Source organism: Triticum dicoccoides, chromosome 2B, assembly GCF_002162155.2.
Source record: "Triticum dicoccoides isolate Atlit2015 ecotype Zavitan chromosome 2B, WEW_v2.0, whole genome shotgun sequence".
Lineage (NCBI taxonomy): Eukaryota > Viridiplantae > Streptophyta > Magnoliopsida > Poales > Poaceae > Triticum > Triticum dicoccoides.
In genome coordinates this window covers 739,652,474-739,677,714 of record NC_041383.1, presented here as the reverse complement: position 1 = coordinate 739,677,714, position 25,241 = coordinate 739,652,474, and the positions used below count along the sequence as shown (strand labels likewise).

At 46.3% G+C, this 25,241-nt stretch overlaps 2 protein-coding genes across 2 annotated transcripts; one reads left to right on the top strand and one right to left on the bottom strand.

Annotated features, from left to right (window-relative positions):
• Positions 1 to 34: 34 nt before the first annotated feature.
• On the top strand, positions 35 to 2,365 carry LOC119365986. The gene has a single exon (XM_037631647.1). It carries the CDS (start codon positions 570 to 572, stop codon positions 1,857 to 1,859), a length of 1,290 nt encoding a protein of 429 aa, XP_037487544.1. The 5' UTR covers positions 35 to 569; the 3' UTR covers positions 1,860 to 2,365.
• A 1,365-nt stretch (positions 2,366 to 3,730) lies between these two features.
• Positions 3,731 to 5,813, bottom strand: LOC119361290. The gene is made up of 2 exons (XM_037626577.1): positions 5,714 to 5,813; positions 3,731 to 4,388 (listed from the first exon to the last, which is right to left on the bottom strand). The coding sequence occupies exons 1-2, from the start codon at positions 5,811 to 5,813 to the stop codon at positions 4,186 to 4,188; spliced, it is 303 nt and encodes a 100-aa protein (XP_037482474.1). The 3' UTR covers positions 3,731 to 4,185.
• Between the last annotated feature and the right edge of the window lie 19,428 nt (positions 5,814 to 25,241).

The following is a 25,241-nucleotide window of genomic DNA, read 5'->3' as shown; positions in this document are numbered from 1 at the left end:
CGCGGCAGCAGCAGCAGCATCCGGGCCCCGCCCCGCCCCGCGCTGACCCGAGCAACCGCCAACCAGCAGCAGCGGGCAGCGGGCGGCAGCATCTTCGAGATTCCGGCGGGCGGGCGGGCGGGAAGCAGCGGGCGGGCGCAATTCGTCTCGGCCGGGCCAATCCGCGGCCCCGCCAATCCGGAGGTCAGCTCAATTCCCCGTCGGATTCGTGTCGGTTCGCGCCCATTCCCCGCCGGAGATCCGGGCGGCACGTGCTCGCCGGCGCCCGGGATCATGCCTCCATTGCCCTAGGGTTTGGCCGGCAGGCGCAATTGGTCCGCCCGCATGCTTGATTCGGGCCAGCGGCACCGCGTCCGGGGCGGCTGGTAGGCAATTGGTGCGCTGCCACTGGAGATGAGATCCCCTCCGCGGCCGGCGAGCTGGGAATTGGTCTACGGCCTCGCGCTCTGCGGGAGGCGGCATAAGCCCTAGTGATTTGATCCCGAGCTGGGTTTCGTGCGGATTCGTGGCTTCTGTGCTCTGTCTCCCAATCACATATTGGGGGGTTCCGAGGGAGGGGTGGTGGTTGTATGGATACAGTTAGAGGGGAGGCTTGGTCAATGGCTCCACCACAACAGCAGCGGCAGCTGTCGGGGTCTCGGGGTCTGCAGCAGCAGCAGCAGCAGCAGCAGCAGCAGCAGAATGGTCGCATTGATCTCCGGGAGCTCAAGGCTCAGATGGAGAAGCGGCTTGGTCCGGACCGGTCGCGGCGGTACTTCGGCTACTTAAGTGGGTACCTGTCGCAGAAGCTCAGTAAGCCTGACTTTGATAAGATGTGCCTGCTTACATTGGGCCGGGAGAACCTCCGGCTGCACAACCGGCTCATCCGCGCGGTTCTCTACAATGTCTACCAGGCACAGTGCCCACCTCCACCACCAGATGTTGGGAGGTCTGTCGGACCGTCGGCGAAGAAGGTTTCCCAGGCTGCTGGATCGCTTAATTCTTGTAATGGGGATGCCAGGCTGTTACAGGTCCAAGGATCGAGGTCTATGGGTGCACTGCAAGATCATCAGTTGAAAGATCGGCTGAAACATATGGGCCCAAATGGTAGGGTGGAGGCTGTTGCCAGTCACACCCAGGTTGTTCATGGGGGATCTGCAGTTACAGAGAATGGCGCATTAAGTTCACTTGAATTGAAGAGATCGGTGTCTTTTCAACAATGTGAAGCTGCAGAGCCATTGGCAAAGCATCTGCGTGTGGACCAGTTGCTACCTGAAAATGCGCTTAGGCAAAGAAGAATTATGAGCGATGCTGCAGGTCATTCTGCTCAAATGTCGAAAAGTCCTGTACGAGCTCCACTTGGGATACCCTTTTGTTCAGCAAGTGTAGGTGGATCAAGGAAATCACTACCGCCAGCAGTTAATGCAGGGGAAGACCACTTCAGCAGCTGTTATGAGCAAGGTCAGCTGTTGAACACGGAGGTTCTGCGTAAGCGCATGGAGAAAACAGCAGAAACACTGGGTCTGGCAGGTGTCACAATGGATTGTGCTGAACTTCTGAATAATGGTTTGGACTCGTACTTGAAGAACCTGATTAGGTCATCTGTTGAGTTAAAGGGAGCTGATGTTCGACGAGATGCAAGAAAAGGGGCATCATACAAGCAGCATGCCCATGGAAAGCAAATTAATGGTGTTTGGTTGCCGAACCAAGTTCAGATGCAGTCAAGCAGTGGACAATCAGATGCTATAAATGATAGCAGAAGTCAACACTTGATCTCTGCTCATGATTTCAGCGTAGCCATGCAGCTAAACCCTCAACAGCTTGGGGAGGACTGGCCAGTCCTCCTTGAGAAGATATGTCTACGTGAGGAAAATGACTGACAGATGGAGCTTGCTAGTTCAGATGAAATTTTGTCCGATGTATTTCTTCATGCCCCATCTGATGTACATTCAAGCTGAAGTAACAATACTGCAGTCACATCATAGAAGATGCATGTTTGGGGATCAAGGCAGAATTCTGCTCCCAGATTTGTAGTGAAAGAAAGTCAATTCTTTTGTCCTGATAACTGATGCCCCAATAAAGGAAGTCATCTTCTGTTCATGCTGCATAGGGCCCATTAGCACTCCCGCGGTGGAGATTGTTACATCCATAAGTCCCGACTTCTATGTAACATCTGGCATAAAGGGACAGAGGACAGCAAAATGCAAGTGCTGTCTTGTAACTTATAGGAAAATGTTCTGTAAGTTTCTAGGTCAGGATGTACATTATTGATGCAAAATTTTCTAGAGTATCTTCAGTACTAATTCAGGATCATGGATGTTAATTTTATTTAAATTCTTTGTAACTTTTTTGCAAGTTATATTCTAGATCCAATATTTCTCTTTTCTCCCTCGGTATCCATGTGTCTGTTCAGGGCCGGCTGGTGTGTTGTCTCAAGTCCTTGTGTTTTAACTCTAGAGTCCAGAAAGGAAATGGTAGATGTATCCATAATTGAGTTGTGTATCATGATCGCGGTTCTCTTGTTGTCACCTGGAGCAAATGGATTATTTGCTCAAAATTTTGGTATTCTATCTTACCATTTTTGTCCAATATTTACTTCTTGAATGGAAAGAAATCTCCGGTACAATTCCAGTTCCAAATAATTGCATGTAGGGACCTTGCTAGTTTACCGAATTTTGAAGAAGCGACGCTCACGGTACCTGAATGGGTGCATTTCCTATGTTGATAGATGCATGCTGCGAGTATGATGCCTGAACTTTATCTTCTGCTCTATGTAACGTTTGAAAAAGTTCCATTCAGTCAACTCTGTGCACTTGTGTGGTCTGTCTCAGTGAGCTATCGTTGCCATTTACAATAGTTTCATATCCCAAATATTCTCCAGCACACAGATACAGTACATCATAAAGAACATATTTAGATGACCTTTTCTGGACATATACATTTGTCAAGATTGATTTGGTGAATCCATCTCTTTACATAATTGATATCATTGCATTCCTCTGCATCTCTCTGTTGCGGATTTGATGCTTACCTTCGATGACTTATCTGATTTCTATCAACTTCGAGAAGCTGGAACATTTTTCTCGAATACGCACTAGTGTTTGAGAAGCTGGGAATTGCCCTCGGGCTTATCTGAGGCTCTGACGGTTATTTAAGGTATTATCAATACATTGTGTTTTCTCCGCTTAGTTCTAATTCTCCATGCTTTATTTTATTATCGGAAAGCTTTGCTGTTTCATTGTACATACACACTGTCATGGTATTTTTCATATTTTGTAGGATAGATTTGGATATGAATCTACCTACCCTGTGTGTTACTTGATGAGTTGCTTGCGCAGTCTGTTGTTTCTAAATATGGCAAGGGAACTATGGATAACCTTTTATGGAGAACTTGCTATTTCCCTGGTGCACTGACATGGATATGTTGGGATATCAATACCTGTTGCAGAGCACGGATGCATCTGTTGCCACCATTTTTCATCTCTGGACTGGATTAACTCTCGTGTTCTATTTTTCATCTCTGGACAGGATTAACTCTCCTGTTCTCCACACTGGATAGATACTACTCCCTTTGTAAACAAATATAAGACCTTTTAGATCACTACTTTAGTGATCTAAAAGCTCTTATATTTATTTACAGAGGGAGTACAAGTGAAAAGAAAGGTATCCTGCCCAATAAATCTTGGATGCAATTTCGAGCTGTGAAATGCAAATGAACTCTGCTTCTTAGAGCACTCTGCTCTGTTTCTGTTTCAGTTTCAGACTTTCCCTGGAGGTTTATGATGCCCTCTGTATATGCCTGCAGTTTCATATGCTGGTGTACATCTCTACTGAAGATGGCTAAGTCAAAATTGTCAAACTTTGTTCTTTTTTGGCAATTTGTTTTTGCCACGGGCGTAGCGACTGAACTGGATATTCTGTTGCTCTGCAGAGTCGCTGACAGAGAGCAAAAGCTGGCCGGCGAATTTCTCCCGATTCTTCCTCCATTTGGGAGCGACGATGGAGTGGTTCTGAACTTCAACTTCTGAAGCTAGGTGAGGGACTGACGCAAAAGGCATATAAAGAGACTGGTATCTCTTGACCGAAATTAACTGCAAAATATTTACATCAAGCAGCAGACCAAGGAGCTATATGCATATAGCGGGGCGACTCTGACTCTGACTCTCTCTCCATTATCTGACGATGACAGGCTGCGGTGGCCGGCGCTCAGCACCGCGGCCGGAGGTCGATGGAGTGGCGGCGGCGGCGAGGGCCGAGCCAGACCAGCGCGGAGCCCTTGGGCGGCGGCGCCCCGGCCATCATCTTCCCCGTCTCGGAGCGCTGCAGCATCTCCCACATCACCTGCACGTCCTCGTACGCGCACGTCTGCACGTCGTCGTGGAGCTTCACCAGCGCGCCGCCCCGGCCATCTGAAGAAATAAAAAGTTTCAGTCATGAGCAACACGTACATTACATCTGGTCAGTTCCACGCCATGCGGTAGCTCCTTGGTGCGCGGTGTGGTGTGGGGCGGTTCGTTGCAGGTGGCTTCCGCTGCGTGCGTGCGTCCATGGCGCGCATGCAGAGCGGCGAGCAGGTGTCGCTGACCATGCCGCCGCTTTCTCTCCATCGTCCGGTCCCTACGCTACGTACTGTGTATGTATATCTGCTATCTCTATCTGTCTACCCATTCCATCGCTAGTGATGCACGTATGGTGACGCACTGCATACATGTGTTTTCTTTTGGCCAGTGGCCACAAGAGACAATAAGGACTGAAGAACGGCGAAGCATGCCACGCAGGAAGTGGCAGTTGCCGCCCCCGCCCAGCAGTGCGGCACCCATCCGTCCCTGTCCACCTACTCTACGTGCCTTTTTCACCTGAAATGTGCTACAATTTTTTTTTTAGCTCTACAAAAACAAGATCGATATGATTAATTCGCAACGAATTTCTCTTCCATTCGACTCTAAATGAGCATTTACTAGGGAGGGAAAACAAACATTCCCTCTGGACAAACTCATCGTCATCCATAGAGGCGCATGCAAATTTGTGAAGCCTGATTAGATATACAGGCGCCCCTTCCCAACGAGGTGCGTACGAAGAAGAAACAGACGAAAACCAAGGTCTGCCATGCCACTACGACGATAGGCGCAGTGCGTGCAGGTGTGGCATGGTCGTCGACTATGGAGTCCAGTGGTGTGCGTGCATGAGATGCACGGCGGCCACGTGCCTGGCCACCAGAACGCTTCTTCTTATAACAATTTAATGCCACAAACTTCCAGGCAGGGGCATGCATGTGTAGTGTATCTATCCTGCAGCGCTGCATGCCGATATTTACACGGAGGGCTGCATGGCGTGTCCTGTTGCGCGCAAACTAAACGACGGCCACGCACGCAAGAGCGCCTCGTGAGTCGAGATTCATAAGCTGCTGCTGCGCTATCCTAATCGTGCGTGCAAGTACACACCATCTGTTCAGACGTCAGGCGCTCGCTCGCTCACGTGTGTGCGTCGGGACGAAGAACATCTGCGTGTTGATCTTCAAACCTTTGACCTTTCACGCGTTGCAATCCTACTAGCGGATCGATTTGATCGGCACCGGATTACGCAGGGAATCGCAGATAGATGGATCAAGCTTTGCTGCTTGTCCATCAGTGACCAAGAGAGTAAACAAAGCTGCCATGCGTATGCATGTTTAACCGTGGAACTCGATGGAGATCAGCACAAGATCTCATGGGCATGTCAAGGTCGGTTGACTCACCATGCTGTTTCTTGCGACGCAGGCGCGCGGCGACGACGACCCACGCGCGCCTCACCGGCACGACCACCGCCTTCTGCCACCACTCCTTCGACCGATCCATCGATCTCCACCGGCCGCCGTCCAGTCGCCGGCGACTTCACACACGAGAGAGGGAGAGGGAGAATGAGAGGGAGATGGCGAGGAAGAGAGAACAGGAAGGCTTGCTTATATATGCGGGGAAGATCAAGGATATATTGCCACCTATCCCTGTTGGCTAGTCTACACGTTGCCTCGGGCGGCGAGCCAGGCGCCCATCCTAATACGACCCCTCCAGGCCCATGACTTGCATTCGCTAATTAATCACGCCGATTAAAGCATGTCCCTCCCAATTTTAGACTTTCGTATATTTTTTACATTTGTAAAAATATTTTTAATATTTTTCATACGCGCAAATGCTCCTAGAGCCGAATTGGATATCTGCTATTCTAACGCATTTTCTTAGATATGTTGCGTATCTATCATAGCAGATCCCACTTTTAGTCGAATCGACGCACATATAATTAAATGAAAAATACGACAATTAATGATCTATGCGTAAAATAAGAGACAATTTCATCATTTCCTCATTGATTATGCTTCACATATAAAAGACGATTCAGAGGCTAAGAAACGGCGCTAGTGACAAAAAGACCCTGCATCGCTCCCAAGCGGGTGACTAGGGTGGTACCCCCAGCCCTAAGCTGCCACCACCCCTACGCCATCTTCTTCCCATTCACCGCCGGGCAAAGCGTGTGCGGTCGACGGTAGCGATCCTTGCCTATGGTTGAATGTGGCTCTTAGACTTGATGGCAGGTGCCTCGATCGACAAAGGCACGTCGACATTGCCTTGTAGCGGCGGTTCTCCCGGCCCATTCCGGGAAGGATCCGGTGTGGCATGTGATGTGCCACGGTGGCAGTTACAAGCCTACAACTATCTGTCCTTCCGCCGGCAGGCATCCTGCCCTTCTTTAGAAGTGTGGCATCGATGATTCCTAGAAGGGTAGTGTCAGGGCAGTGGATGACCTCCTCTTGCCACGACTCTCGACACACGGGTGGCGGTGGGGGACGTTGCGGCGGTCCGGGACAAGGCATCAGTGTACGAGCGACCTAATCTGGGCCAGTGCAGATATAACGTGGAAGCGCCTTATGGCAGCATGAATCATGTCTGATATATTGCCCGGTGGTGAAGCTCGAAGGTGCTCGAGGCACCGGGGGGGGGGGGCTGAGTGCAGTTATGATCCGCTCGTAGGTTTATGGAAGTGTGGGCCATTAATGTGCATTTGGATCATGACTAGCACCGTGTCTCATTCGGACATTGGTCACGTGGATCTCAGCCGGCTTGATCAAGTCTTGGTCCCTGATGACCCACAAGTATAGGGGATCAATCGTAGTCCTTTCCATACGTAAGAGTATTGAATCCAACAAGGAGCAGAAGGAACCGATAAGCAGTTTTCAACAAGGATTTCACTATAAGTGTTGTAAGATAGTTTTGATAGATAATAGACAGTAAGATAATGGTAACAAGGTAACAAGTAGCAAGCTACTAAGGTGCAACAAGTGGTCCAATCCTTATTTATGCTAAGGACAAGCCGATGTTACTTCTATTAAAGTGATCAAAACGCTCTTGAGGACACGAGAATATCGCCAAGTTACTTTCAACACGATTCATCGACTTACGTTCATTGCCTTGGTAAGTGTTGTGTGGGTGGACCGGCACTACAAAAAAATACACTTCCGTGATGATACGTGTTTGTCACAGTAGGTCGCGTTTTTTTTTCATGCATGTACATCCATGACGATTTTGTGATAGAATCAAGATAGTCATACCTGTGTTGTCGTAGAAGTGTTCTATGACATTACCAAAATTATCATCATGAGAGTGTCCACTTCTCACAGAAGTGCTTTCGTCAAGGGTGATCGACACGTGGCATCCATCGTAACAGAACGCCGTTAAGCTATCGGGTCGGGTTTTGGATCCGATAACCCGTTAACAGCCCCGACCAATGGGGATTTTCCATGTGTAAAATCATCATTGGCTGGAGGAGACACATGTCAGGTCCATGTTGGCACAGGTGTGATTCATCCAATGGGCGAGAGGCGCCGATGATATGTTGACACGTGGACCGGCCCATCAAATTTAAATGGGCCAGCCCAACTAAAGGCCCACAAGATTTTGCGGACCATAATGGGCCGGCCCAGCTAAAGGCCCACGAGATTTTGCGGACCATAATGGGCTGGCCCAGCTAAAGGCGTACAAGATTTTACGGGCCATAATGGGCCGGCCCAGGTAAAGGCCCATAAGATTTTTGTCTTCCATAATGGGCTGGCCTAGGTAAAGGCCCACAAGATTCTTGCGGATCATAATGGGCCGGCCCAGCTAAAGGCCCACGAGATTTCACCGACATTAATGGGCCGGCCCAGCTGTAGGCCCACAAGATTTTGAGGACCCTAGTAGGCTGGCCCATTAACTGGCTGCCATGTTTTGGGCCAAATGCCGACCCATATTTGATCCGGTCCATTAATGGCCTGCCACGTTCCGGGCCTCATAATCGTCCATATGAGATCCGGCCCGTTAAAAGCCTACCACGTTCTGGGCCAAATTACGGCCCAGATCAGGTATGGCCCTTTAAGAGGCTTTGAGCTAAATTATGGCCCATATCAGATTCGGCCCGTCAATTGGGCGCTATGCTTTTAGGCCCACTTGCTAAAGGCCCATTTAGTAATTCGGCCTGATATTAGTTTTGGCCTGTTAAGGGCCCGTTTAACATACCGGCCCTATATTAATTTCGGCCTGTTAAAAGCCCGTCATATAGTTGGGCCTAACTACGGCCCGGTTTGCATCTGGCCTGCTCGCAGCCGATATCTGATTGGGCCAAACAAGGACCGAGACAATTTTGGCCTGTTAAAAGCCTGTGATTTGATTCACACAATCATGGGCCGGGGTCCATTTCGGGCTGCTGCCAGCCCGTGAGCTGTTCGGCACATTTCAGGCCCAACCTACTTCTCAGCCTTCTAAAAGCCCTTTGAGTTTTCTTGCGAAAAGAGGGCCGGGGGTTACTCGGCCTATTAAAGGCCCGAATCTACTAGTGGGCCAGTTTACTTTTGGCCTTTTAACGGACCAAGATGACGGGGCCCATGATGCGGATCATACATCGTGATTGCATGACGGCCCGATTATGTACCATAATTTTACGGTTTGGCCGGTTTACTACGAAGATGGGATATATATATATACAGTAAAATAACTGCAGCATCGTGAATAAGAAAAAACCTAGACTATACAATAAAGATATTACAACATATTACATCCACTGGGCATCAAAGTTTGCCACTATGATAATAAAGCACAAGCAGACAACAGATTACATACACTGGGCGTCAAAGATCGCCACCAGTGCAAATAAACACGCCGACAAAATAATATACAAAACCGACAACACTTCAATAGAGTTCATGAAAGGTTAGCCCTGCTGGGGAGCTGCAGCGCAAGTAGCTGAGCAAGATGATGAGACTTCACTTGTTCAAGACTTATATCTTCCTCACTCTGAAAGATAAACAAGCAGACATATGACAGGTTTTGCACATAAAAGTATCAGTGCTGACAATTCATCACATTTCTTACTGACGAATAAAGTGACACAATTTAGAATTGCATTAACACAATATGGTATTGTTCAGGTCAAGACATGGCAGGAAATGACATTGTGAAGGAGTTGGCAGCTTCACGACACCACTGGATTACAGATCAAGAACTCATAAGTATCAATGGTTAGTGGGCTGTCAATTTATCCCATTTCAGATTGGCAAATAAAGAGACGGTTTAAATAATAGTAGAATGATATGACATTGTTCATAGTTAAGATATTGCAGAATATGATATTGTGTTGTAGTGGGTAGGTTCACCACACCACTGGATTACAGATGAAGAATAGAAGCATACATGCAGTGCAAAAGAAGATCACTTGCTCTGTATAGTTTAATTTACATGGTATGAAGAAGGAACTTGGTTGTACAACTGAAAACTTAAATTGAGAAGGACAAACTTTTGTTTATAAACTACATAATAAACTTTAAACATGCAATTTGATGCAAACACCAAAAATAAGCAGCTGTTGCAGTCATGCCTAACAAAATATACACAACAAAGTTTGAAGGCTTGAGAAGGACAAACTTACATTATTGGTGAAGACGGGCTCTATAAAGCCCTTGTCTATGCTGATGGGGGGCAATTCAAGAAGTTTACCACAGAATCTTGTTCCTAAGCATTGCCTTTATTCTACATTTTGTTAAGAGTAAATATAGATGTGATAATATACGAAAAAATGGAGAATATTTACGAAAGATGAAGAGTGATGCTACATAACCAAGTAGCTATAAATGTAAGTGCATCGATACATGCAAAAGGTACAGCCAAGAGCAATGCACAACTAAACTTCTTCAGTACCAACCTTATGGTAAGAGTAAATATAGATCTGATGTGTAGAAAATGGAGGGCAAAGGAAAATAAGCTGCAGAGTGATGGTACATGAACAACTACCTGCCATTATAATTACACTGATAAAGGACAACATGTACTTACAAGAACAATGCAGAGCTAAAAAAATCATTGGCATTGGATATATTCTACACTAATGTAACCATTCATACAGATCAGATAATTTGGAGCGAACAATTGATAAGCAAGCTAGCATGCATACTGCTGTCACATAATGAACCAGGTATGTATGCAAGTACAGTGATACAGGACAACATGTACTAACAAGAGCAAAGCAGCGGGCAGCATATTTGCGATATCCTGTCGTTCTTTTCAAACCGGAATTCTTCTTCGAGCAGATTTCCTGCAAAAAAGATCTGTAAGGCACATGCAGAAAAGTAGAAGTTCAAATTGTCATGGATTTCATAGACAGTACCTCATCCTTGGAACGAGACCAGTGCATAACAAGTTTTTTCCATTCAATGTCTTCTAAATTTAGCATAGGAGACTTCACCGGAAATTCGTTTATAAACTTGCCATCAAAGTGTGATTTCCTCAGGTAACACTGATACTGCTGCATGCTTCCTTGAAAAGCACAAGCAAGCTTTGCTCGTCATGACTATCCAGATTGACCCTCGCCTAGTTACAACAATGTAATGTAAATCATTGATGTGTTCAATCAGCAGAAAACAGGAAAATAATAATCATGAATAATGGCACTTACATGTAAGTTGGACAGGAAGATGTGAAAATGGTGTTTGTCTTCACTATAATCTTCCCATGATGGGAATATATGCACGTAGTCCCTAACAACATTGAAAGCATTGTCTTTTAAACTGGGAATAAATGGAATGGGGTTCCAATCTGCAGGAATTGGCCGTCCCTGTAGTTGGGATAGGTCTTCGGCCGGTGGACTTGCTATACTTTTTGCTGGAGTGGGATTTTTCTGTGGTACGGCTGGTGCTATGGCAAATGAAATCAGTATACCTTTTGCTAGAGTGCAGGTCCTATGTGGTGGGGCTAGTGGTGTGGCCAATGAAGTATGGGTATAGTCTGCTGGAGTCGGTCCTACGTTTTGTGTCACTGGTTGTACAACCAATATAAGTGGGGTGCTGTCTGATTTCTCCGGCACCACCATGTTTTTCAAGGACTTTGCTAGTGCTCCTTCAGGTTCGGCAATCACCCTCTTCCTTTTTGATGTCTGGTGCACAAGAACAACATTTGAGTGGAAAAACATGGTATGATGACAGATGGAATATGTATTGATAATGGATGGGCATGGCATCTCGACATATATGATGAGTAAACTAAGGTGCAACAAAGTAGAAGAAATGCAAGACACCATATGCAAGATACGCGCAATCAATAAAACCTTGCCAAATTAGAACAGGCACCTTGATGGGTGAACAGGACATGCCATCTGCCTTTGATTCCTCGAGGTTAGAATAGTCATTAGGATCATATTCTGAACAAGAATGAACAGGTGGGGAGCGTATGAGTTTCATTGCATCCAGAATGGCACTCAATGCCTTGGTGCCAATTTTGTAAGTCATTGCAGTGTTTAGCTTCAAGAGTGGACTGCTGCTAGTGCGACACAAAGCAGCTACACAGATGATAGTGTAGATATAACGGGGGAAACTGTAAGCATCAGAGTAAAATCAGCAAAGTGGAACTTGCTGGAATATATGTGCTAGTACTGCCGGTACGGCTAGAAAGGCTTCGGATACCAGTTCTCTTCAACTGAAGGTGTGGTACTGTTAATATCAGTGTAACTCTCAAAGGCGACACAGCTCCCCGCATTTCCTTGCTATTCTTATAGGATTCAAGTGGGCAGGTCACTACAAATCCTATTCCTATGTTTACAAAATCCTACGAATCAAAGAGGCTCAAAGTGTCCATCACAACCGACCATATAGACCTCTACACTGCAAATGTCCCTGCTCATCTTCAGTACAAGGAACATACTGTACTACTATCATACTTCCTCCGTTCCAAAATATAAGTCTTGGTAGAGATTTCCACTATGGATCACATACAGATGTATCCAGATACATTTTAGAGTGTAGATTCACTCATTTTGCTCCATATGTAGTCCATGGTGGAATCTATACAAAGACTTGTATTTAGGAACGGAGATAGTACATATTAAAGAAGAACGGAAGAGGAACATGGTAAAGAAGAGCAAGCAGATTTTGGATATGAAATGTTGGTTGCGCAGTGCCCACACATGATGAACCAGAGCGCATTAAGAATGCAACTCCCAGCTGTCTCTCGACCATTTCAGGCGGTTGGATGAAGATCCTACGTATCCTAACCCTTCTTCTTCCTCGTCTCTGATTCTTCCCATATAGAACACCGCACAGGACGCCGCCCGGACCACCGGCGCCCACCGTCTGTGTTCCTCCGCCACCCCCACCCCCACCCCGCCCCAACCCCCACCCGCGTCAAGTTTTCTTCGTTCGGCGAGGCCCCACAACCACCCGAGCCCCTTCATTCTCACCGGCAAACTCCGACGAGCTCTGAAAAATCGACTGACCCAATTTTGAAATTTAGTCTACTGTGATTTAACTAGTGTGGAATATAAAAGAGGAAAACCATAAGCATTGGGAGTATAGTGTTGAGCGTGCCATGGCGGATCTGAAGGTGCAAACCGGACAAAGGCAACTTTGCAACCAAGACAAGAAATCAGAGTAAAGCAGCGGCGATCTATTTTCTTGCTGCGATAAATAAGTTGAGTAGATATGAAAGAGTACCGCCTCTGGTGCGACGCCGTGTATGCATCTGCTGAGAATTTGACGGTGCTGCAGTATCAATGGTTGTCGGCGGCGTGGAAGCAGATCTAGGAGGGTAGATGGTGGCGGCGGGGCGCGGTGGACGAGACGGTCGTAGGAACGACGCCAGCAAGGTGGACGACGACGGGGATGAAGCGAGAGGACGGGATGCAAGGATCTCGGTCCGAAGCCGTGGATGAGAGAGGTCGATCTCTTGTAATGGACGGCAGTATCGGCGTATCAGCTCCGTCATAGTGGAGGAGGACGGCGGTGGATGGGGTGGCGGACGGCTGCGGACGGAGGAGGCTGGGGTGGAGAGGGTGTTTTGGCGCCCACGGAGTACGAATGTGGAAAAGGGAGGTAGAGAGGAAGGGGGGAACCATGTATTCAGGGCACGCTTGTCTCAAATGTGAGGAAATTTACAAACTTAGCCCCCGTTTCAAATTTCCTACATCACAAAAATATTAGTCGGTTGGGGATAGGACGGTAATCTCGCATACACCGAATTTTGCCGACGAGAGTTTGTTTTTGGCGCCCACCGTGTATGAATATGAATCGGGGAGGGAGTCGATTTCGGCCGAGGACACATTGTGTTTTGGCGCCCACCGTGTATGAATACGGGTGAGAGGCGGTTACGTCATGTTTGGGTGAAATTACAAACCTACCCCTATCGAAACCTATAGAAATCCAGCAGATAGGCTTTGCGTGGCAGGGATAGGCAGTAGTAATTTCCATCTCGCAGATTTTTGTTTCGAGCGGTTGCTGCGACTTTCCCCGCTTCGTACAAATTTTGCATGCACGTTTACCGTGCCAACTCAATTCGAATCCCGTTTGTATTCTATTTTTTCGGGCGGGATCCATTTTCAATTGGAATTATATTCTATATACATCATTTTTTTATATATACTTTCAAAAGCACAACAAAGAATTCTGCTCCTTTATATGTATAATATGATTTACAAATACAATGATCTCAAAATCGTAAGGTTGAATTCAAAAAAATTTAACCAAATTATTTTGTACTAAAATGTATGGATCAGTAATATCTACATTTTAAATAACGTAGATGTGCGTGAATTCATATGAGTATGCATGTTTGATAGATCAATTTTGGTTCGAGTATGGATTACATGTATCATCATCTCGAATTCAAATATTTGAATCCCTTTTATGTTCACTCCTTTCACGCCCATCTCTCTCGCATGCATGCTCCTTCAGGTAGCCATCACTCTCTTTTCTCCAGCTCACCCGCACGCTCACTTCATGTTTCTCCTATCCTCGCAAACATGGTCTCTCAACGTCTCCCTGAGAAGTGTCACACTCTCCCTATCATTATACATTAAATGGTTTTCATTATCTCTCACGTCTCTACTGTTCTCTCGTATCACTCGGTACCTAAGCTTTCTTTTTCACCGCCACACACACAGTCTCCACTCGTCTTTCACTTTATCTTTCTCTCTATGGGATTCTCTCACACACCCTATATGTCTCTACATATGACTCATACCACTAAAATTACTCTCTCTCTCTCTCTCTCCTATAGACACAACATTTGTTGCGGTCTCCTTTTCGTCTCCATCCCAGACAGACATTATTCATTTGTTTACCAATCAGACAATCCCCCCTCTCTCTCTCACAGACACACACACACAACTCCTGCTTCCACTCCCCTTCCCGACTACCGTCTCTCTCTCTCACACACAAAACTCTCGCTTTCGCACCCCGACTCGTATTTCTCTCACAAACATTTATCGACTAGCCTCTAGATAGGTTTATACACCTGCACACTCGTGCTTCCACTATCGCATACATGTCTCCCTCCCGCTCCTTGTATCTATGTAGATTTTTCTTCCCTTCTTGAGACACGCCCTCTCGATCGTGCACACACACACTATCGCCTCATTTTAAGCTAATACCTATCGCACACACACTCCTTGTGCCTTTGTCACACATGCACTCTGTCCTCCTCCACTCTCCCTCTCTCTCTTACACACACATGGGATTTTTGCAACAACTAGCAAGATGCCCATGCGTTGCACGGAACATCAAGATGCATTTGTATGAGTAGTTTATCTTGTGGGGGAAAAGGATGAACGAGGGAAGGCCTTATTTGAAAATGTGGAGAGGGGTGTGGGTATCTTGCAAAATTGCCATAGTTTCCTTACTATCCGTCAGATATAGATCGGACGGCCTATATTGCAGGATGGCAGGCACACGATCATCACCGACAATGCTTTTTATAAGAGTAGGGATAAAAAATAGAGTTGGTGATGATGGTGGGCCTGCCATCCTGCAACGTAGGTTGTCCAATTTATATCTGACGGATAGGAAGGAAAATATGGCAATTTATCCGCACTCCTCACCACATTTGCAGATAAGGCCTTCCCTCATTCATCCTTTTCTCCCACAGGATCTTGATGTTCCATGCAACGCACGGGCATCTTGCTAGTAAGAGTACAAATTAGACATATACCACTTCTCGAATCTTGAAACCAACAACATTCCTCCATTATCTCATAAAAACCGCCAAAGGAATATATTTCGAGTGAAACATAACATATTTTTAGTGATATACGTATTTCAAAACTAGACTTTTTTTCTATCAAATCGGTGAATATGTATTAATCTACTTTGATCATGTGGCAACGCATTGGCACATTGCTAGTAGTTATTATAATTTATTGGACACCAGACAAACGGTGGAGTACATATACGAAGAGAAGAGGCGCACGCACGCAGTCGGCCTCTCGTTGTCTCGCACACATGATTGTTACGTAAAGGCGACGTTAACAAATAAACCCTAAAACCCTAGGTGCACGAGTGCTGCATTTGCGGGTACCGGGTACGTGGTGGAGCACCTTTGTAGGAATAGTTAGCTCGCGTGATAATTTGATCCGTAGGAGTTGATGGTCGGGACCACAGGTGAACGACTTGGAGCGTGGTGGCTCGCCAGTTGCCACAGATCGAGTAGCCACATTTAAAATATCGTTTTGTTTAGCGGGGTTAAGAGTTCCGATTTTCAATGGGGCCTTATAAGTAGCAAGTAGTTTTTAGAATGATTGGTATGGAGCGAAAATGGAATTCATAGTACTACGTACCTCCTTGGCGTATGGTTGTATGGGTTTATGTTGCGAGATGTTGAACCTGGTAGTTCTAGGGAAAATACTATGGTTTAGATTTAGATGCTGGTTTTCAGTAATGAAAATCAGAAGAGGAAACCCTTCTTTGATTAAAAAAAACTACTACCTCCATTCTGGTTTACTAGTCCCCATCGTATTTTGGGTCAAAGTTTGTCCAAGAATTTTACTTGTAAAATGTGAATGGAAAACGAGATTTTCTTATACCCAAACAAAAAAGGTCTGGAGGGATTGATTGCTCTGACACGGACATGACCTCTCATAGCGCAGGCATTGAACCGGTGCGTCGACCAAGAGGGCCGCACTCACTGTAGGACCGGCTGAGCACGCCTCCTCGCTGCATGCAACCAGCTTAAGACTGCCCCGCCTGCCTTCATTGAATCCACACATGTGCTGGCAACACGTCCTTCTGCGATCCGCAGGCATTTCAAAACACAAAAAATGACTAAAATATAATTAATTTACGCATGGTCTTGACTTGTTGTGCTCACACTAGTAGCAGGAACCAGTAGAGGTTTTTCTTTATTTATAACTCTCCTCACATTTTTTTGGCTTTGAAGTGAATCATGGTTGTGGACATTATGTATGAATGTGCAGATATCTGTGAACATGAGTTTGATGTGGAAGTTGAACTTGGAATGTCGGGCTTGCGCGTGAACTATACCATGTCCAATGCTCCATCTGTTATTGTTTGGAAAGTAATTGCTGTTATTACATGACTCGAACAAAAATATTTTGTGCCACATCAGTAGATGCACGGACATCACAACAGGCATGCTGACTGGATAAATATTTGAACCTAGCTATTATGAAGGAAATTTTGTATTGACAACAGTTTTAGATAGCAGGAGACGCCTAGCCTGCTCTGCCTCTGCTAGCTTATTTGTGGCTTCTTCCATCTCTTCTTTGGCTTGGGTGAAGAGAGCATCTGATTGCTTTTTTCGCTTCTTCAGGAACTCAGCTACATTCTCAAGGGCTGCTGCATGCTTTCTTTCAGCCTTTACTAATGCCATGAGGACACGAACAACTGACGACTCCACTTGGCTTGTGTGTAATCCAACATCATCTGGGAATTTGCACCTTGTGTCTAATCCAGCATCATTAGGGAACTGGCACCTTGTGTGTAATCCAGCCTCATTTTGGAAACATGATCTTGAGGTTGACCATACTTCCCTCCTCGCAGGAACTGCATCCTAACATGAAGTTACTTCTTTTTTAGATCAATACTCAGAGCAACCTAGATCCATTTAGTAGAAGCCAGATAAACAGAACTCGGAGAAGTGAATTCAAAAGGAAAATAAAAAATAAAAACAGACTACAAGGTGAGAATACCCACTTCCTACATCAAGCTAAAAACGAAAGCATTAGGACGATTAAGACTCTTCTTATTACACATCAAAGAACACCAGGCTTAAGAGAAACAGAAACTAGAACATATACACATCGAAGAACACAAGGCTAAACGGAAGCAATTGAAAGGGTGTTACTTACCAAAGCTCGTTTTACAGGTTTGGTGCAGCTCCTCTTTAACTTGCCACGCTCCTTGCAGATGTCCCCAATATCCCGTGTTTGGTCTTCATTGCTCCTCTACATGTTCGCACTCGTGGTTTTAAAATCTCAACATGGCAAGAAAAATATACTACTAGTAATACTCGCGCATCTTGTGGGCAACATTAAAGCACTAGTCTGCCATGTTAGAGCATCTCCAATAGAATCGGAACGCTCGGCGCTTTAAAAAAGCGTTTACAGTGCTGAGATCGAGAAGTAGAGACTAGAGAGTAGAGGATAGTCCTCAGCATAGATAGATAAAAAAAGATAATTCAACTACTCCTCGTCATCCGAATCCTCCTCAGTGATGTCCTCCTCCGACGTCTGACTATAGGCGTGAATATACCGATCGTCATCGGATTCCCAGGGCGACGTTGCTCCTAGCCTCATGTTGAATTGAGCGCCCGCTTTTCGCCTACAATTGTCCTCGCGATAGGCGTCTCGCTCTTCCCTCCTCTTATCCCTCTCCGCCCTCCTTTGTGCGTAGAACTCGCGCTCGTTGATGATGTCCTCCGGGAAGTGTTGGCGCCACAGCGCCATGGCTTCCTCCTCCATCTCGGCGATGCCGATACGGTGCTCCCGCCTCCGGTTGTCGCAACGAACCTCGTCGGTGCTAAGCCGCGGCAGAGGCGCGAGCTCCTGCACCCGCTCCAGCGTCGACACGTTGGGGAAGTTCAATGTTCTATGAGGCCGCCGGAGGCGCCACGTCGCCGCGTCGTACGCGCGGGCAGCCTCGTTGGCGGTGTCGAAATTGCCGAGGCCGGCGCATCCCGTAGAACCAGATCTCGGCGTAGAAGCCACCGGAGGGGCACACGCGGACACCGCGGTATCCCCAAGTTTGCCGGTGACGCGGCGACATGGTGGCGCGGCGGCAGCGAGGCGAGAAAGAGCGGGGAGAGAGCCGTGGCGAGGCACAGAGCGGGGAGAGAGCGGTGGCAAGGCACAGAGCGGTGGGAGGGCGTTGGATTTTATAAAGCGCGCCGGACACCGCGCGCCAAAACTAGCGCACGCCCGGCCGCTTTTTCCCACGCGCGCGCTATCCTTTCCCGACATCTCTGCTATCTCTACTCTCTTCTCTACTATTATATTTATTTAATATGTAATATTTATCTCTACTTCTCTATTGTCTACTTTTTTTCTCTATACTTTTTATTATTATAAAATAACAGAGTTGGTGATGATGATGTGCCTGCCATCCTGCAATATAGGCTGTCCGATTTATATCTGATAGATAGGAAGGAAACAAATGGGAATTTTGTAAAAAGATACCCATAGCCCTCTCCAGATTTGCAAATAAGGCCTTCCCTCGTTCATCCTTTTCTCCCACAAGATAAACTACTCATACAAATGCATGTTGATGCATGCAACGCATGTGCATCTTACTAGTTCTAAAAAACTTTCCATCATCTGCCACACTACTAATTGTAGATGAAAAACCTACCCAAGCACAGCGCGATACATGAGCGACACACAATTACAAGCTGATATTCTGTTGGACAATGGAGGATATAACCAATTAATTTACGGGAACAATAGCACCCATGAAATTTGAAGGGTAGGCATGAACAAAATTGGAACTGCACATGTACTGCTAAGTGATTTAATACACACATTACCAATCGAGGAGGAGAACGTTGGTCGCGGCGGCCCCTGTGAGTCATGGTTGGCAACGGGAGTCAGTTCATTGTCCACGGCGGTGGTACTTGTGCGCTTGGCGTCGGCTTCCGGGAAGCAGATCTGAGACCGTGGAGGACGATGCCAGGGAAGAGGCTCCGTGTAGTACAACGATGGTGGACCGGCTCCAGTGCGTCGTACGAGGTCGTTGATGAGGCAGATGCGCTGCGGTGGACGAGTGCGCTGATGTAAAGGGGATGAGCACGAAGACTGCGGTGCCGTGGAGAAGTCTATTTTGCAGTGGGGATAGAAAATGGGGAGTATTCAGGTGTACTACTCTGGGTGCCGGGGTGGGGTTGGCTAGGTAGGGTGAACCTGAAGTTACGAAAACAGCCCCCTACCAAGCGTCATCCGTAGGCCTATTCCGAAGGCTATGATGGTAACTTCCCACTACTCGAATCAGGGTCGCGGGAGATTTTCCCGCCGACCTCAAAATTTTGTTACACTGAACTCCCCGTGTGGAGTGTTGAGTGATTCGGATAAGCAACTAGCGAGTAGTAGTAGTAAACTCTGCATATTAGGTTTGACCGAAGTCAAACTTCCTAAAGTTTGACCAAGTTTATAGAAAAGTATAAACATTTACCATAACAAATATGTATGATGTGAAAGTACATTCAATAATGAATCTAATGGTATTTATTTGTTATTGTATATGTTAATATTTTTTGTTATAAGCTTTCTGAGAGTTTACAAAACTTGACTTTGACCAATGCTAATACGCGGACTTAAATAAAAACAAAGGGAGTACACATTTTTTTTATTAGTTTGTAGTGACTAATCATTTGTTGAAATTGTGAAATAAATATATTAGGCTATTGACTTCGAATGTAATGGTCTATACAATTCAATAGTTACAATCATTGAGGTAATTGCCTTTGGCTCCTAGGTACATATGCACCCATTGTCGAAATACACATTTCGAGAAGTTGAAAAATTAGGAAAAAAATCCCACACATATATCCGGACATTTTATGTGCGTGCACAAGGTTTCGGTGAAAAACGATGTTTTTTGTGGCTTGTGTAAAAAAGACAATTTCTGATACTTCATTCTAACTATTCACGAGGCATTTCTTTATCTTTTTTACACAAGCCACAAAAAACGTTGTTTTTCACCGAAACCTTGTGAATGCACATAAAATGTCCGGATATACACACGGGATTTTGTTCCGAATTTTTTAACTTTCCGAAATGTGTATTTCGGCAATGGGTGCATATGCACCTAGGGGCCAAAACGCCGCTCTCCAATCATTGTCGAATCCCAAGATGTATACAAGGTCTATAGTACTTCACAACATGCTCAAACTCACATAATCCCAGTCAAATGAGAATCTAAATGCATTTCATAGTTACTACTTTGTAGGATGCAACAAAACCAACCATAACTCTACATCAGCCATTATAGAAGCAACATTTTGACATATCCCAATGTGTGAATGAAACGTGCAGAGAGAGCTTGCGAAGATGGAGCAGATAGGGTGGGAAAGATTGTATGTATGTGGACGAGAGAGTAGGAGACAAACCTAACAAGACAGAGAGAGAGAGAGAGAGAGAGAGAGAGAGAGAGAAAGAGAGAGGAAGAAGTTAGGTCTGTGAGAAAGATGGACACATGTAATATACGTGAGATGCGTGTGCATCCGAATTTTGTATACGTGGAAGGAGAAGAGACAACATGTTTGATGAGAGAGCTGGAAAAACATGGACGAGAGGGGAAGGATCTCGTGGGTTGAGGGATTGATAATTTTGTGCGGGGAAGAGAGGGATTGGTAATTTTGTGCGAGAGAGAGAGAGAGAGAGGGTGAGGGAGGAGTCAGTCAGCCGTCGTCACATCACCCTGCTTCCAAATGGCCCTGCATTCTCTAGCACGGTGTGGTCGCCGTCTTCGATCTGCTCGATGCCCTCTTTGAAGATTGAGGTGTTGTGCATGTTGGGGTGCAAAGAAGCACAAGCGAGAGTGGTCGTTGTATAACCTTGGATGGGGATGAATTGTGTGCTCGGGGGAGGGTGTGTGTGTGTTGTGCTGTGTGTGTCTGTGTGTGTGTGTATGTGTGTGTGTGTCAGATATTGAGAGAAAACAAAACTAAGGACAGAAATGGGTATTCACGAAGAGATTGTGCGGGCCTTGAGGTGGGCAGGGGCCGGGTGAGGGTGTCAAAATATGCACGTTGATGCATGTGTTGCATGCAATCGTGCGAGGGACGGACGAATCGAGAGAGATGGCTGTTGTGTTATGGATGCTCCTCTCTCTCTCTCTCTCTCTCTCTCTCTCTCTCTCTCTCTGTCTGTCTCTCTCTCTCTCTCTCACACACACACACAAGTAAACTAGAAGACCGTTCTCTCAGCTACACATAACGTATCGGCATCTGTCTATGTCTCACTCATGCATGATCATTTGCACATTCACACCTCTCTATGTATATATCATACGCACACCGTCTCCACTTTGCCCTTCCTACACAACACACATATGGACACATACACACGTTCTCTCTCAGTCACACACACACAAAATCAGTATTAAAAAAAACTAGGGCGCACCTAAAACGTCCAAATCCAAATAAACACGAACTGGAGCTAAATTCAAATATATGGAAATATTGCAGCGTCAAGAACTTTTCCAGGAAAAAAAAGTTGAGTAATATTCAGGGATTGTTTTCACACACACAAAAAGTTTTGGTGGATGTCCTTCAAGCGCGACACGGTGACGCACCTTTCGATCGACCGCGCGGCCGCGGTTCACGCGCTTGCACAGGATTCCCTATCGTGGCTGTGGTACTAACTAATAAAAGCACTGTCTAAGTCTAATGTTTACGTGTACTAGTACAGTTTTCTTTTAAGTTTAACCAACCTTATATAAAACTAAAGTAAGCTCCCATACGCGCACTCATCAATATGCCGCCGCCGCCGTTGCGCATGCCGCCGCCCGCCTGCTCCGGCCAACAATTTCTCGCCCATCACCGCTGTGTCGCCGCCATCCCTGTGCCATGAAGCCGAAGGCTCGCCCGCTCACGTTGTCTGCAGTCCCTCCCCGCGATGCCACCGCGTTGCCAAGCATGCAATCAGCTGCTGGAGCCGCGTCTATGCACGCAGCGTACGAAGAGGAGGACGAGCGCGTGCTCCAGCACGCCGGCGAGGTGGAACTAGCATGTCATTGTTTTCTCCGCCCACGCGAAGGAGGCACGCATGGTGGCTATTGCGGCGGAAGCCGGTCGCATGCGCGTCGAGCCTGCAAACCGGGTGCGGACGCGAAATCTACCTTCGAGACCTTGAATGCCACGTGGATCCTGCAATCTGAAGGAGAAATTAGGGTCAGTCGACTCTTGTGAGCCGTTTGATGCAACATGGATGGCTAGAAGGGCTTCTTCTACCTCTTCTGCCGTCTTCTTCCTTCGCTCCGTCGAACTTATTTCACAAATTGACTGACCCAAATTATACTACTAGTACGAACATATTAAGTACAGTAGGAACACGAAGATACAGCAGTAGTACCAACTGCAAGAAGAACAGTAGTAAGACATAGTACTAGTACTACTGTATGTACTAAAGAGTTCAAATAACGAGAAAGAAGATAAACATAGTTTTGTTGGGGCCTCAGCACAACACACCCTTGAAAATAAACTAAGCAACTAGTCCGCTTGACACTGAAGTAGAACCAGCATGAGCGAAGGCACTGCCACCTACTCGGAGTTCGAGTCCATGTCCTCGACTTCGTCCTCATCCCTCTTCCTCTTCCTCTTCGCCGACGCTTCTTTGCTTGAACCGGACACTAGGCTCTGCTTCTTCATCCAACCCTTGTAGATATTTAAACAAAGGTAGGCATCCATTGCTGCGTACAGGATGTGATCTTCATCTAATGTCTTTGACTCCCATGCATGATGAAACTCGTGATGAGGTTTCTTCAATTTAGCGTACAAAGGATCAATCATGGCTGATGCCAGGGTCAGCATTGAAGGTTGAGAGGAGGACACTAGGCTTGCCCTCTGGAGATGGAAGGGCTGGCCTACAACGATACATATCTGACGCAGGACATCCATGTCGTTCTTAAAGTCTAAAGTAACGAATTTCACTCTTTTGTCCGTGAGGAGTTCTTAAAATCCTGGCACTCAACGTCGGCATGGCATATGTGGTAGACCAAGCAAACATTATGTACACAAACCTGGATCACGGCGGGCTTCTTCCTCTCTGCCTCCTTTAGAATCTTCTCTCTTTCCAGGACTGTGGTGTACTCAACATCTAGCCCAATGACCCACTCATCCATTGAACTGTTGAACATGCGTAGGAAGCGAGCAAGCCATGCTTTCATCATCGCGGATCCACGTGTGTAGATGACGATGAACTCATCACCGGTGATGGCCCTAACATGGTACTCAACGGCGACCATGGAGATTTGGGAGGCCATGGATTTTGGAGGAGGGTTAGGAGAAGTTGAACTGTTGTACCCCGCAATAAAAAATCTGGGAGCTAACTAATGTGAAAGGACGGGACGACTGGGAGCGAACTGTTGTAAGGTAGAAGACGGGGACGAGTAGGGCATGCAAACAGCGTGGGGTTGCTGGCTTGCCCGGTGGATAAACGGCTGCAAGCCCCCAAAGAGTTCTCGAGAACTATGCGGGACCCACTAGATGTCATGTCTACTAGACCCATATCGTAGGCCTGACGGTATAGCTTTTGCCTGTTCGCACGCCATGCCGACGCATGGATGTAACTTCACTTAATTCCGTTAACCATGGCGCCTCCCACAACCTTTGCCTCCCTCGCGCCGTCACGCCCTTTGAGACTTCGACCGGCTATAAATGAGCAATTTTTTTGCCTACTCCGCATGCATGATACTACTCCCTTTGGTCCTTTTTACTCCCGTCAACCATTTGCAAAGTGTTTGACCAAATTTATACTAAAAATATCAATATCTACAATACTGATTATAATGAGTATAAGAACTATGTTTTATAATGAGTGTAAAAATATCGATTTGACATTGTGAATGTTGATACATTTTTCTATAAGTTTGGTCAAAGTAGAGGTACATTGACTTTAGACAAAACTTAAATGCACAATGCAGACTAGTTCCTCCGTCCAGGTGCGTGCCATGTCCTATCTTGTCATCACAACAAGGTTAGCTATTAGAGTAATACTACCTCCCTTCTAGTTTAAAGGGCTATATTCAAAAATTTCACCTACTCTTAGCAAGATAGTAGAGGCAGTGGAATAGTTTTTGAAGTCTGCAAAAGTACTCAACTAATGCTGTCGTTCTTCACAAAAAAAATGTGTTTACCAATGCATGCATGAACACTAGTTACTCTAACCCCCCTCTCTTCTTTAATTCTTTGCCACATCAGCATGTTTGCTATTCCCGTGTGCATGATACCAGCTAAGATACCACCATTATGGCCAGCCTTAATCATTGCATGCAATAATTTAGTGCACCTTGAAATATGGACATGTGTGGGGGCGTGTATGCTTTTAATGACTTGAGACTATACCTAGCCCGGCATGCAAGATGACTTATTATGCACCGTTCCCCATACCTGCAGGAAGCCCGTTCGTCTCCAAATCTTTTCCTCTCCATGTGTGGAAACAATATGCCTGCCAGACTCTCCTTCTCCCTCCGTCGGTCCCACCACTCCACCCCGTGTGAAAAAATCTTCATGCATGACTCTCCTCCCCCACGCTCGTCCAATCCGTTGTGACCAGCAATATTTCCACCCCTTCCCTCCCCCGTAATTTACTCCAACAAATATGCCCACGTAGCTGTTATGTTAATCACACAACATATCTTCCGGGACGCTGCTTCAGTAACTTAACTGCAGGTGCATTGGGTCACTGACATATGGGCCCAACAAGGGTTTGGCCCACATGTCAGTGACGCAACTCGACCTGCAATTAAGTCAGTGCAGCTCAGTACATATCTT

Coding starts and splice junctions, on each gene's coding strand:
- LOC119361290 (XM_037626577.1), bottom strand. CDS start 5,813: ATGGATCGGTCGAAGGAGTGGTGGCAGAAGGCGGTGGTCGTGCCGGTG. Junction 4,389..5,713: donor GCGTCGCAAGAAACAGCATG/GTGAGTCAACCG, acceptor TTATTTCTTCAG/ATGGCCGGGGCGGCGCGCTG.
- LOC119365986 (XM_037631647.1), top strand. CDS start 570: ATGGATACAGTTAGAGGGGAGGCTTGGTCAATGGCTCCACCACAACAG.